The sequence below is a fragment of the Sminthopsis crassicaudata genome, chromosome 1 (genome assembly GCF_048593235.1).
Source record: "Sminthopsis crassicaudata isolate SCR6 chromosome 1, ASM4859323v1, whole genome shotgun sequence".
Taxonomy (NCBI): Eukaryota; Metazoa; Chordata; class Mammalia; order Dasyuromorphia; family Dasyuridae; genus Sminthopsis; species Sminthopsis crassicaudata.
In genome coordinates this window covers 470,635,838-470,650,879 of record NC_133617.1, presented here as the reverse complement: position 1 = coordinate 470,650,879, position 15,042 = coordinate 470,635,838, and the positions used below count along the sequence as shown (strand labels likewise).

At 38.3% G+C, this 15,042-nt stretch overlaps 1 protein-coding gene across 2 annotated transcripts; it reads left to right on the top strand.

Moving 5' to 3' along the window:
- The first annotated feature begins 1,988 nt into the window (after positions 1–1,988).
- CRYM (crystallin mu) lies at positions 1,989–14,632 on the top strand. 2 transcript variants are annotated; one of them, XM_074280990.1, is made up of 8 exons: positions 1,989–2,306; positions 2,736–2,889; positions 4,449–4,511; positions 5,881–5,982; positions 9,353–9,536; positions 10,298–10,419; positions 12,375–12,459; positions 14,319–14,632. In XM_074280990.1, the coding sequence occupies exons 1-8, from the start codon at positions 2,137–2,139 to the stop codon at positions 14,381–14,383; spliced, it is 945 nt and encodes a 314-aa protein (XP_074137091.1). In that variant the 5' UTR covers positions 1,989–2,136; the 3' UTR covers positions 14,384–14,632. The 2 variants fall into 2 exon arrangements, with proteins under 2 accessions (XP_074137091.1, XP_074137090.1); XM_074280989.1 differs by having other exon boundaries at positions 1,990–2,306; positions 4,449–4,557; positions 5,831–5,982.
- Positions 14,633–15,042: the final 410 nt, after the last annotated feature.

Below are 15,042 nucleotides of genomic sequence, written 5' to 3'. Positions count from 1 at the left end.
TTCAAGTCTTTATTCCAAGTCTTATCATAGTAGAAGCAGCATTGCCTGATGTATAGAGAGAAAATTGGCCTTGGAACCAGAAAGATGTGGTTTCAGGTCCTTCTTCTCTAACATATATTGGCTGTAAGACATCTAATCACGAAGTTCCCCTAGGCACCTTTCTAAGATTATAAATTGCAAATTAAGGTATTGATTCAAATTGACAGAGGGAGTTTCCTCATCTAGGGAGATCCCATGCCAATGAAATCACAGATTTAGTCTCATCCCCATCATCTTAAACATAGTAGCCTCCCTAACTCCAGTTTTGTCCCTCCAATCTATTCACTGTGGCACTAAATTAATCTTTCTAAAATATCAAGAATCATATGATTTTTCTACTCAAGGCCTTCAATATTTCTCCATGGACAACAACAAAAAAAAGATTATAATTCCTTCATTGGCTTAATTTGACTTTTCTATCTTATCTCGCTCCCATTCCCTTACATGAACCCTCTGCTAGAGTTAAATAGTCTTTTCACTATTCCTTGGACATATTTTTGTGTTTTCTCACTTCTACACTTTCCTAAAGTTGAGAAGGCCCTTTCATCTTTTCTTTGATTACCAACATTTTATCCATTCTTTTAGACCCAATTTACATCATGCCTCCCTGACTACTCCAGGTCACAAAAAATTTGTCCTATGAACTTCAAAATGATTTACAATCTGTTGTTTTAATATTTAGCATTAATTTACTGCATTTCTGAAGTAGATGTCATAGCTCCTCAACTAATTTGTGAGCTCCTTAAAGGCAGGGTATTCTTATACCTCTTAGTATTTTCCTTACCTTCCCCTCCCCTTGGCATCTGATCCACTCTCAATTAACATTTGTTGATAGATTATTGATTATATTTGTCCTTAACTAACCCTGCTTTAGTTTAAAGTGGATGCCTGCTTAGGTCCACAGTTAAGAATTTGGGGAACTGGGACAGCTAGGTGGCACAGTGGTTAGAGCACCATCCCTGAAGTCAGGAGGACCTGAGTTCAAATGTGACCTCAGACACTTAACACTTCCTAGCTGTGTGACTCTGGGCAAGTCATTTAATCCCAATTGCCTCAGCAAAAAAAAAAAAAAAAAAAAAAAAAAAGGAATTCAGGGAACAAGCTTGTGACTTCCTTAACCAATGTCATCTATTGCTTTATAGATATCATTCAAGTGCCATTTTTCTTTTGTTCCTAAGTGGAAAACCAATTTCTTCTCACTTATTGCTAGAAAATAGGATGGAAGGAAAGGTATTTTAATATTGAGAGTTCCAACTGTAGAAAGTAGAAAAGGGGGATCATTATAGACACCAAAGAAGTAGTTATAAATATACATATTCTAAATGGTGTTGTCCTGAGAATCGACTCGTGGATTCGTGGATAATCTCAGACCCCTTGAATCAATATCTAAAAGGCAGTCAAGGACTGTGTTTTGTTATTAAAGGTAGTGGTCACCCTGGGAGAAATTTTGAAAGCAATTTTCAGGTCTGTGATCTGGCCAGACTTGGATAGGAGTCTCTGGAGCCCCAGGGGACTGAACAGAAAACAAAATGTCTTTAAATGGCACTCTGCCTCCTTTCATCCTATCGGTAGGTACTAATTAAGATTTGGAAGCGTCTAGTCAGCAATCATCAGCATCTCTCAGTCTCCCCTACCCCTGCCCCAGGTCTCCTCCCCACCCTTCATTTTTCCCACTTGGAGGGAGATAAGAGATGGGAAGAAATGATGGCAGAAACGCTTTGCAAATATGCCTTTCAAAGAACATGGATGATGCTAATTATAGTGTTTAAGACTTGGACCCAAGGACCTTATTTCCGAAGCTGTCAAAAGCGCAGTCTGGACCTGTTAGTAGTCACTCCCGACGCTGCCCAGCCAGAGTGTGCATTGGGGAGGTGGTGGAGGGGCGGGAGTTGGGTCAGCTCTGAGGGCCCCCAGGGCAGAGCTGCAGCCAGTAGGCGTCTCTGCTGAGCCGCCAGACTCTATATAGAGATTGTCGGGGCAGCAGCTGCTCGCAGTAGCTAAACAGCAGAGCGGGTCTTGGAGAAGTCCTCGAGCAGGCTGCCGAAAGCCGGCTGTAGAAATCGGGAGGCAGACAACCGTTGGCGGACAGTGGACAGCATGAGCGGGAGACCGGCTTTCCTGAGCGCTGCGGAAGTGGAGCGCTACCTGAGTAGCTCCAGCCTCCTGCTACCGCCCCTGGAGAAGGCCCTGGCCAACTTTTCCAGCGGCCCCGAGGGAGGAGTCGTGCAGCCAGTGCGCACCGTTGTCCCCGTGGCCAAACACCAAGGGTGAGGGAGAAGGGGAGAAAGAAAGCATGGGGCCGGGGGGTCGAAGGGGAGAACGGGAGAGACTAAAGAAACCAAGGAAAAGATGAGGAAACTAGAGTGGGACACGGGGGGGGGTAAAGGGAAAAGGCAGAAAAGTGCACAGGATCTAAAACAGATCTCAGAGACCATCGAGTCCACTTTGCAGACGAGGATACTGAAACCCAGGTAGGTTAGGTCACACTGGAAGGTAGCGACGGGGGTGGGATTTAAAAATGCAGGTCTTCCGATACCAGCAAGAAATGGGCAGGATCGGGACCCAAAAAGTAAGGATGCCAGGGAAGAAGAGAATCGGCAGCTGAAAGTGAGGAGAGGAGAGATTCCCTTGTGGGAAGGCGGAAGGGATGGCAATGCCTTTGCAGATTTAAATTGCTCTCTGGTCTCATCTTGTAGTTTCCTGGGTGTCATGCCTGCCTACAGCTCTAATGAAGATGCGCTGACCACCAAGCTAGTAACCTTCTATGAGGGCGTGAGCCCCACTTCGACAGTTCCCTCACATCAGGCCACAGTGCTGCTTTTTGAACCCAGCAATGGCTCTTTGCTCTTGGTATGTACTGCTCCTCTGGAAGAGAAAGCCAGGGGGACCAGGAAACCTTTGGGAAACTTCTTGTTGGATAGCCTGGGACCCGAGCTTAGAGGGTGTGAATGAAAACCAGCACTGAGTGTCTGATGATGCAGTTGTAACTATGTATCTGCTCTATCTGCCTGTGCCTGAGTACAACAGTGACTGTCTAATGCAGGCATAATTGTGTGTATGTGTTTTCCTAAGGACGTATGTAAAAAACAAACAAAAAATCAGCAAATCTGCAGATGTAACTAAAAGACAGCTACATCAGTAACAGACTGTATTCCTATGAGACTGTGTAACTGATGCCTCTCTGAGATGCTCTCTTAATATGAGTGATTCTTGCTAATTCAGGAACCCAGAATTTACTTTTTTGGGAGATAGTCTTTCATTTCAAATAGGGCAGGTAGGTTGTCTTATTTGAAAATGAGGAAGCCACAAAAGGGGACCCCTAACGCTTTGGCTCTTCCAGTTTCCTTTTATATGATGATTTCATGAGTCATTTTTGAGATTTCATTAAATACATTTAATTTAGCAATTTACATGCCCTTCACTCCCTTAAATTTCAGGTTAGGCTCCTCTTACTTGGAAGAAGTTAGGGGTAGAAGATCAAGTATTGGATTAGATATGTTTTGAATTCTACTTCCAAAGTGTCTCATCTTTTATGTTCCAATTATTTCACTCAAAGGGAGGACAGGTCCAAGTCCATACAACCTCTTTTTGTTTTGTTAACTGGTATCTCTGTATCCTGCTTCTCCTTATTCAGATCCATTCCATACACAGTCACTATATTAATATTCTTAAAATATTCCCCAAATATCTGACAATGTTCTCTGGCTTAGAAATCTTCAGTGATTCCCCATTGCCTCTGGAATAAAATATAATTGTTCATATTTACTTCTAAAGCTCTCTAGAATCTGGCTCTCTTCCATATCCAAATTTATTTTATATTATTCCTCTTGCATATTCTCCCATTCATTTGAACTGGGCTATTCATTGCTTCTCCAAATAGATACTCAAGGGATATATTCCTCCCTCTCCCTCTCCAACTGTTAAAAATCAGAAATTATTTCAAGATATGACTTAAATGCCAATTAATTCCCCAATTGTTACTTGTTTTTTCCCCTCTCAAATTATCTTTTTTGCTTCTCTGGGTTCATGTTGTATCTACATGGTAAGTTTTAAACTCCCCCCCCCCCCTGAGGCTGGGGTTAAGTGACTTGCCCAGGGTCACACAGCTAGGAAGTATTAAGTGTCTGAGACCAAATTTGAACTCTGGTCCTCCTGAATTCAAGGTTGGTGCTCTATCCACTGCGCCACCTAGTTGCCCCAAGTTTTAAGCTTTTTGAGGACAGGTATTGTGTCCTTTTTTGGCTTTGTATCCCTAGTGTCTTGTACATGTAGGTATTTATTGTTTGCCTAATTGAATGGAAGCATGACAAAGGCTAGGTCCTAAGAGATGGAGGTCTCTTAATTGTTCTTTGATGCTCAAAGTATCTTTTCTGAGTGTACTCATTTTACTTGTCAATTTTTTCCTTAAGGTCATGGATGGAAGTGTAATCACTGCAAAGAGGACAGCTGCTGTGTCCGCCATCGCCACCAAGGTAAGACTTGCTTCTAATGACAAGTTTTATAGTCAAGCTGTGTGTGGTGGGAAAAAGGTTTTTATCACCGAGTTAAATGAATTAGCTTGCTAATATAAGATTGAGCAAGGCAGCTAGGGAAGAAAGAATAAAGGAAAAAAGTGAAATTTTAAACCAATCAGAGCCAAGAAGGACAATAGTGTTTCCCAAACAATGTGTAAGGAGAAAGGGTATTAGAAAAAGGGCATCACTTTAAAAGAGAGAAGGAGAAATGAAGAATCTTTGAATACTTGCTGGAAACACTGAAGACTAGAATCTTTCTGGTCCAGTGGAGACATGCAAGATGGGGGTGACATGAGAAATATGGGGGAAGGGAGAAATAAATGACTTAAACCTCCAAGAAACTTGGAGAATCAATGAGAGAAAAGAAGTATATATTTTGTGAATGTGTTAAATTTGCATTTGGCTCTGGGCCCATGGGGAAAGGAAGTGAGGGATTATTGTAATTGTATATGAAATGAGGTAACCATGGCTTTTACCTTGGAGAACTTGTTATTAATTACATATAAACTCACTTTAGTTTTGAATAATCAGGGGACTGTTCTGAGAATTTTTCAAGGTTAAGATAGGAGACAACCTAAAATATTTGCACTAGTATTTGACCAATCTTGTTGCAAGAATAGATATTTTCCATTATATAATATTTCTATTTTTTTCAATGCAGATTTCAATCCACAGGAAACTTCTCCTTTATTTCTTTAAATGTTTTCCCCCATCTTTTTTGAGTTTGATAATTTTGCTTTGGGAGAGAGGTGGTAGAAAACTCAGAATTTATCTCTCTATTGGGTTTATAACAACCATGGAAAGGAACCCCAAAGGTTCTCTACCTAAGACAATGGTGTATATCAGTACATTTTTTATTTTGTTCATTGACAAACTCTCACACACCCTGATACTTGGAAGTGTTCCTAATCCTCTACTTCATCGGATCAAAGACAGTCACCCAGTTCTGCTATAATAGAATCATAGATCTAGAACTGAACAGACCTCAGAAGCCATGATGACTGGCATTCTAACAAGCCCATAGAGGGCAGAGGAAAGAATTGAGACCCCTGGTTGATAGGAATTGTATTGTTTATATAAGCTGTTATGGGTTTTATTAAAGTATATGTTTTGAGCATGATGATTACGTTAGCATGCCCACTATTCAGATAGGAAAAGTGAGACACAATTTATTCCAGATTTCTTGAATATATGGGCAAATAAGGATAAGTATCATTACATCACCTGATTTGCATCCTGAATGGCTCTTTTCTTTCTCATATCCTATAGAGAAATAGTCTTTGTGAAATTGACTTTTAATTGTCTACTATTCCATTTTTTCCAACAGTTTTTGAAACCCCCTTCAAGTGAAATTTTGTGCATACTTGGTGCTGGTGTCCAGGCCTACAGTCATTATGAAATCTTCACAGAGCAATTCTCTTTTAAGGAGGTAAGGCAGAAAAAAGTAAAGAAAAGAATGTGATTACATCTGTCAGAAGCAGTGATAATTATTACTCACTTTTTATATAATACTCAGTTTTCCAAAGCATTTTTCCTCCCCACACTGGAAGAATGGAAATATAAATATTATGCTCCTGTTTCTCAGATGAAGAAACTGAATCTTGAGAGAGATTAAGTGACTTGTCCTTGGCTACAAGGCTAGTTAATTTCAGAGACAGGATACAAATCCCAGTCTCCTGACCCAAATCTGATATGTTCTTTACTGTATTTGATTGTCTCCTTTATATAGATGTATATGCAATAATAATTTATATAACTATATCAATATATAGTATAGTATGTAGTATGCATCCTATATGATATATATTAATTATATAGCATATAAGTATATAATAAATAATATGTGCTAATTATATAATATAATGTTATATACTATATATAATTATATAATATTTCATATAGTATATAACATATTGATATAAACAATATATACATATTACCTCCCAAACATGATTAAATCAGTGAATTACATGGAAACATCTAGAATCAGTAGATAATACAAAATGTTCCAAGTATATTAATTAAGTTATGAAAGCTTAAAACTGCACTCAGATTTTTGGGACACATTATATACTGCAAGGTTGTGATCTGTTTTGGTAATGGGATACCCATACTTATGAACTCCTCATGGATATTTTAAAGTGTTAAAAGAAATCTACTTCAGTGTTTCCTAACATTTTTATCTCATGGATCCCTGGGACATTAAGTATATAGGACTACAGTGGAGCCATTGAAATATATTTATCAGAATATTTTTAAAATAATAACAAGAGGAGCTACAATTTATATAATGCTTCAAGGTTTGCATAATACATTACAAACATTATTTCATCTTCACATCCATCTTATTGAGTATCCCGTTTTATAGATGAGATAATAGTGTTTGAGGCTGCTTTTGAACTCAAGTCTTCCTTACCTTTCCTCCCTTCTAAGATCCAGCACTCTCCACTATGTCCCAGCTTCTTAAACTGACTTGCCACCCTATATAATGTCTTGTAACTGAGTGTGGATTTTGCAAAATTGTGATTTATTATCAGTAAATGTTCTATTTGTATTTTATATACCTATGTATCCAGGATCATGTAAAAATTTCTTGGACAAAAAGGGATAAGTGGAAAAAGTTTAAGAAGCCCTGCACTGTGCTACCTAGTTGCCTAGCAAAACAAGCTTATGGAATCCCAAGTTAAGAGAGTCTGGCCTAGAGTTTAAAAAATGAGGCCATGTGACTGATTTCCAAAAATTCAGTTCATCTCTATTTTTTCAGGTTTTTTTCTCACTAGGTTCATGGAGATCCCATAGCTAGTCTTTAAAGTATGTGTATTAATAATACACAATAAGTTGTCTATCTTGCCTGGATTTTGGCTTCCATACTTATTATTGTTACGTGCAACAGTCTACTGGGAAACCAAAAAGGGGATCCAATCACTGATAATCTTGAGGGATACTGAGTATAGCATCCTTCTGGCTAGTAGATCACATGAGACCTCATCAGCTGCTTCCCTTGATTGAGTTACAAATTGGTTCCATTTTTCTGACTTCATATATTTTAGTGTGATTCACTAATAATACTCAATCCTAAACACTAAAACCTCCCAAACCCCAAAGTCTCAACTCCTGATCCTTGCTTGTGTTGCTGCTTCCATTTCAGTTCCTTTCCTAGGCCTCCTTTTACCTGCTACCACTCAATCAATAAGCATTTATCAAGTATTTAGTAAGTATCAGGTATCGCTGTACAGATAGGCATTAGTAAAACAAAGACAAAAAAAAAAAAAAGATACAGACCATGACTTCAGTGTCTTATGTTCTGTCAGAAGAGACTTACATATATGTGCACACATACACATGTTTAAATAGATACAAACTTACATCCAGGTATGAAGGGGTGCGGGGAGGAAGGGAAGGGAAGAAAGGGAAGACATTGGAAGCTGTGGAAGAGGACCAGGTAAGATCTTATTCTGTATGTTTGCCACTATTCCATCCTGGCCCTGGGTACAAAACATTGCATGGAATGCTGTAAGTTATCAAGATACTCCATCCTCAACTACATCCTAAATGAGCTAACTATGTGACCTCTATACTCCCTACAACTCTTTTATAAGTTGTGCTGTGCAGTTCCTTTATTGATTAGCCCATGTGTCTAGATCTGTGCTGATGACCCAAGAAGATTACAAAACATTGTCTCCTCTCTAGCAAAACCAATATAATCTGTCTGGAGAGAAAAAATTCAAAATAGATTATATGAAATGCTAAATCACAGACTAGAAATGTTAAGTTTCTGAACCCTTTTGATATAGCAGAAAGGACATCTTTTTAAAATAAAAAATAAGAATAATAATATCATTTGTATTTTGTTTTTCGGTCGCTTTTTAGTTGTGTCCAACTCTTCGTGACTCCAGTTAGGGTTTTCTTGGCAGATACTGGAGTGATTTGCCATTTCCTTCTCTAGCTCATTTTGCAGATGAGGAAACTGAGGCAAGTAGGGTTAAGTGATTACCCAGTAAGAATCTGAAGCCAGATTTGAACTCAGACATTCCTGATTCCAAACATGGTATTCTATCCCATGTGTGTGGCACAGTGCTAGCTGCTCTAGCATTTATATAGCACTTTAAATTTTTCAAAACATTTTACATATTACATTTGATCCTTACTACAACCTTGTAAAATAAGTGCTTTCCTCTTTTAATGTAAGAGGGAAAATGAAGTTGAAAGAGACGATGACTTGCTCAGAGACAGAATAACCAGAAAGTAGCTGAGGCAAGATTTGAATTCAGGTCTTCCTGACTCCTGATCCAGTGGAATTATACCATTTTTTTGCCCTAGACTATTCCCTTTATCAAATACCTAATTGCCTTACAAAGTAATTCCATCCACTCTGTAATTATCTTGCATATAATAATAATTATAGCAGTACTGCTTACTCTGTATCAGGCTTTACTACTATTATTTCATTTGTTCCCACAGGAAACAGGAGCAAACAGAGGTTTTCGAGTTATTTAAATTTGCCTGGGGTCACCTCACAAGTGTCTGAGTTTATATTTGAACTCTGATATGATTTGTATGTTGCCCTTACTCATTAGAATATAAGCTTTTTGAAGGCTATTTTTGCCCTTTTTCTGCACCTCCAGAGCTTAGCCCAGTACTTGGCACATAGTAAGCATCCCATAGATGTTTCTTCCTTTCTCCCATAATTTAGACAACCATGTCGCCTGCTTCTTCTACAGAAAGCACTGTATTCTAACCCTCCTTGGAATTTGCATCATTGGCAAAAAAATAATTCTCCTTTGCCATTCTGGTTAAAGGTCAGGATGTGGAATCGCACCAAGAAGAATGCTGAGAAGTTTGCTCAGACAGTGAAGGGAGATGTACGAGTCTGCTCATCTGTCCAGGAGGCAGTAACAGGAGCAGATGTGATCATTACTGTCACCATGGCAACAGAACCCATTTTATTTGGAGAATGGGTGAAGCCAGGAGCCCACATCAATGGTAGGCAAACTGGCTGAGATAGTTAACTTTTTAAACAGGATATAAATAGAGTCCAGAATAGCTTCTGGACTAGGGAAGGGATGGAAGGGATTGGGGTTGACAAGTAGCATAAATACTCCTCACCATGTAGTTTATTGAGTTACTAAGGTTTAGAAGATAAGGTATCAAAAATGTAATGTATTGCATATAGGAACTAACTTTTGACTCCAAATGCTACAAGTAAGATTAAGACATTGCAGCAATAGCCTAGGAAAGCCTTGAAAGAAAAGTCCAAGCAAATCTTTAAAGTTAGTTGAAGGCAAAGGGCCTAGGATAGAGAAGTCAGATGAGGGGTTATTTATTCAAGAACATAAAGATTCAAGCATATAAAGTGATGACTTATTGAAGTTAGGTTCCAAACCAGGATTTAATTTAGTGTATGGATTCTTAATCTCTTTTGTTAAACCATGTCTTATTAACTACGATATATAAGACCCTTTTGGTAGTCTGGTGAAGTCCATAAACCCCTTCCCAGAATAATGTGAGGTACCTACAGTCATATTTGAAAGAAAGGCTAAACATCAGTTATAGGTTAGTGAAAATTAAAGATGTATTTTTTTTCTCCATCCAAGTTCATGTTATTGCTTTTTCACAACCTCTGTGCTCTTAGGGCTGTTAAATTCCATTTAATGTGTTTCTGGAGTTAGGAGTCTCACCAAGAGTTCTGCTTTACTATTTTTGATGGGTTTTCTTATTGTTGTTTTGTTTTGTATGGTATTTAGCTGTTGGGGCCAGCAGACCTGACTGGAGAGAATTGGATGATGTAGTTATGAAGAATTGTGTGCTGTATGTAGATTCCCGTGAAGCAGCCCTCAAGGAGTCTGGAGATGTTATATTATCTAAGGTAAAATTCTTTCTTTTATTGTTGAGCTTAGAGTATCCACTTCCAGAGTGTAGAAGTGCTGAACCCCCACAAAAATATGTTAAGGTTTCAGGACTCTTCCTGTATAGTCCAGTAATGTAGGAGCAGGGGTTGAACCTAAAAATACATTGGGGTTTCAGGCCAGTGTCGCAAAGTGTCTCAAAAGTATTTGTAGGTGTAGACCATCTCCAAATCAAGAAGTAAAGATTTTATTATTATTTCAGGCAATCTAAGTTCCAAAGGGGAGTTAGCTATTGTGACTCTTAGTAGGCAGATTAACTCTAAAAGGAATTAGCCATTGTCAGGGCTAACCCTAAAAGGAATTAAAGCAAAGGAGTGGGATGACAGTAAGTTATTTTGTAGGAGAAAAATAACCTTGGGAGTTGATATTGATGAGGCGAGTGACAGTGAAGATGTATGAGAACTGGGGTGGGGAATCCCCTCTGGTTGGCGCAGATCCAATGCAAAAGAATTCACAAACCTGAAAAGTCTGTATGGCAAAAGGGATTCATTCTTGACACTGAGAAGCCAGCCACTAGGAAGATAGACTTCTTAGTGGCTAAAAAGGTCCTGTTAGGGAAATAACAAAGGTTAACACTGAGAAGAGAATATCTTCACAGTGAACAAAAGTCCTGGCAGGTAGTTTTGCCAAGAAGAGAGCTTCACTGGCAAAGCCTAATCCTGTTTCAGACTTCTGCAGAGATTTGGTGTTCAGAGTTGTCTTTTATTAGCAGTCTGAGCCTTGCATTGTAAATTGAATGAGATTCCTTGATTCCTTCAATGTTGTCAATGCCCAGGGCTTAGATTTCCAGTTAAAAAGATATGATTTGTATGTTGCCCTTACTCATTAGAATATAAGCTTTTTGAAGGTTATTTTTGCCCTTTTTCTGCACCTCCAGAGCTTAGCCCAGTACTTGGCACATAGTAAGCATCCCATAGATGTTTCTTCCTTTCTCCCATAATTTAGACAACCATGTCGCCTGCTTCTTCTACAGAAAGCACTGTTTTCTAACCCTCCTTGGAATTTGTATCATTGGCAAAAAAAAATTCTCCTTTGCCATTCTGGTTAAAGGTCAGGATGTGGAATCGCACCAAGAAGAATGCTGAGAAGTTTGCTCAGACAGTGAAGGGAGATGTACAAGTTTAGAGCCATTCAATAGGGTTATCAGGTCGAGATCTCTAACTGAATGAGACCTACTAAGAACATTGTCTGGGAAAGGCATGATTTTCCCAGGGGAGAACCTGAGACCCCGATCACCCTTCTTTTACAGATTAAAGGGGACACAGTTTCAGGATTCACTCCCATCAATATCATAACTTGGCTTTCTAATTGGATACAGTCACTATGGAGTCATGTTAATTTTGTCACTGCAAGGAATTCACTAGGAATTCTGCAATAAAGATCCACTTAAGGATAACAGAAAGCCTACTTGAGAACAAAAGGCCCACCTAAAACCAAGATAATCTTGTCAGTGCTCCTCCTGGTTGGCTTCCTGATTGTAAACAGTAATTCAGGACCTCTGTTGCTAATGGCTCTCCCTATGAGGTACCCAGCTACAAAAGACCAGATCTTTGCTGGGACCCCATTAGCTCCAAAACACTGTTGCATGTTCAGTGGGCTGCATCCTGGTAAACTATCTTGACAGACAGGCTAGCCCAGGTTGAGGTAGCCAGCAGCCTCCAAACCTGTCAGTGAGTTAGGGGGATGTCTTGTGCTGCAGCATGGGAAGACTTTTCCTAGCAGAATAGGCAGATGAGAACAGTTTGTTCCAACAACTTTAAAGGTGGCTGTGGACCGTTTAGAGCTTATTGTCAGATACTGAAGACACTTTCCTTTCTTTCTCCTCAATGGCCATGGGAGGACAGCCAAATACTGGTTTAATCTGCTATTCCCACTGAGGTAGATCTAATTTCATCACTGTATGTTTATGTCATAGGCCGAAATCTTTGCAGAGCTGGGAGAAGTGGTAAAAGGAGTGAAGCCAGCCCACCGTGAGAAAACTACAGTTTTCAAATCTTTAGGTAAGAGTCATCACCCTTTGAATACAAGTATAACCAGAAAATATGGTGGTTTTCCTAGTAGTAGAAAAGGAAATAACTCCTCTGGAAACTGGAGTTAACTATTAGAAATATATATGGTATTTATTAATAAAAAAGTAATATAATTACATGATTTATGTACTAGGGGGACCCAGAAGGGCATATTCTTTTCATTTTAAATGAACGTGCATTTATACTTGCATACATCTAGCTTCAGATACTTATGAGCTATATGACCTGGGGAAGTTATTTAACCTTGGTTAAATACCTCCATTTTCTCATCTATAAAATGGGGATAATAATAGCAAGGGTTGTTGTGAAGATAAAATGAGATAATGGTAAAGTGCTTAGCAGAGTGCCTGGTACATAGTTAAGTACTACATAAATATTAACTATTATTATTATTGAAAACCTCCAGAAGCTCAATGAAGGGCAAATAGTAAAAAAATGGTCTCTCCTCTTGCTTTTTGACCATAATTCCACCTTCCCTCCCCTTCCCTAATTCCTCTCCTCCCATCTTGATAATACTTCTCTATCCTGGAGGTTCCTATGGAGAAGACCACATTGCCCTTTGAGTAGTAGAGAAAACAGATCCAAATAAACAATGAGATTTTTATGTCCTGATCTATTTTCATTTAGTGAAAAGAAGCCTGGATTTGAGCTGGGTTCAGATCTTTGCTCCACTCTTACTTTCTAGATATCCTTAGAACAAATTACTTGATCTCTATAAGTCTCAGGTTCTTCATCTGTAAAATAGGGATAAAAATGCCTACAGAATGCCCATCAGCAACATCTATTTATAGAATACTAGACTTAGTATTAGGGGAGACTTTGATTTGAATCCAGCCCTGGGCAAGATGATCCTGAACAAGTCTTGAAAGCCTTCAATTTCCTTATCTGTAAAATGAGAATAATAATGACTATAGTATTGTGGTGAGGATCAAGTGAGATAACATATGTAAACTTTTTGCAAAAATTAAAATGCTATAAAAATGTTGGCTTTTATTATTATTGCTGTTGTTAGTATAACTTCCTCACCCAACTTCTTTCTTTGCCTCTGCCAGATAAGTATTTGTTATGAGACATACAAATGCAGCTTAAATATTGCAGGGTCTGGCTAATGGATACTGCTCCAAGCCAAACATGATAAAATGCATACAACAAACTGTCAGGGTTAGGGCTTGTTTCCATTGGTTGGTTCTTTCCCTAAAAAAACATTCATTGGTTACCTTCTTTTCTTTAAAGCAGAAAGACATTAAAAAAAAAAAAAAAAAAAAACAACTTGGTCCCTGCCCTCAAGGACCTTTTTTCCCAGTTTGGAAGATAATACATGTACTCAAATAATTATAAGGGAGCAGATAAAATATTCCATATGAATAACACAGAGGAGTACTCCAAGAATTCAGAGAAGAAAAATAGGACTGGTGTGGTTAGGAAAGAATAGGTTGGATTTCAAGTAAGTGACACTTCCTACATGGACATAGTGAGAAATAAATTTTCTAATTCATACTATATAATAAATCCAGTAGCTAATAAAATGTGATTTTGCCAGGAAAATCAGATGAAATATTCACCTACTTTTTGCAGGAATCTGCCAGACATTCCTGAACTTCTCAATCTTAATTCTATTCCAAGATCTTAGTCCTAGCTAATGGGCAGTATAGGGTTTTTTTCCTCTGATTTTGTCTAGTTAACAGGAATGCCAGAAATAGTAATAATCACTTAGCCTTCAGAAATTAAGACCTGGTTGATCATGGTTTTTTTTTTTTTTTTTTTTTTTTTGAGGAAACAGAATTGGCCAAAGATTAATTAGATTTTTTTTTTTTTTTTTTCCATTCCAGGAATGGCAATAGAAGATACAGTTGCAGCAAAATTGGTCTATGATTCTTGGTCCTCTGGTAAATGAAACAGAGTACCTAACATTGAGACCCATTATTTCTGGTATTCTCCCATAATTTCTCATGGGGGAATGTACTTTTGCACTTAATATTACCTGCCTTAAAAAAGTCAACTTGCCATCTTTAATTTGTTGTGAAAAAAAATTACAGTATTGTGTATTTCCTTTCTTTTGCCTTATTGTATCTTAGTATAGCATTCTTTGCCAATAGATATTATTATCTTTATTTCCCTTAAATAAAAAGTTTGCCAGTCCTTATCTGTTTGCTACATTTCTTGTCTATTGAAGTCATGGGAGCCAAATATTTGCTCTTCTCTTTGGAAAATGGCAGAGAGCAAAGGTCAACAAAAACACAATTATAGTCTAACAGAAATTTTCCCAATGGAAGCATGTCACTCTCTGTATGATTGCGTACAACTTGTTTAACTTTTCTGGGCATTTGTTTCCCCATCTGTAAAATGGATGAGTTGAACTGAATGGCCTTTAAAGTCCTTTTCAGCTCTAAATCTTTTGTTTGTGATTATAGCAGCTAGATAGCACAGTGGATAGAGTTATTAGCCCTGAAGTCAGGAGGACCTGAGTTCAAATCTAGTCTCAGACACTTAACACTTCCTAGCTGTGTGACCCTGGACAAATCATTTGACCCCAATTACTTCAGGGGGGAAAAA

Excerpts from the sequence above, each read along its gene's own strand:
- CRYM (XM_074280989.1), top strand. The coding sequence starts at position 2,137 with ATGAGCGGGAGACCGGCTTTCCTGAGCGCTGCGGAAGTGGAGCGCTAC. Across the intron at positions 9,537-10,297 it reads GCCAGGAGCCCACATCAATG|CTGTTGGGGCCAGCAGACCT; the intron begins GTAGGCAAACTG and ends TATGGTATTTAG. Across the intron at positions 10,420-12,374 it reads GAGATGTTATATTATCTAAG|GCCGAAATCTTTGCAGAGCT; the intron begins GTAAAATTCTTT and ends TTTATGTCATAG.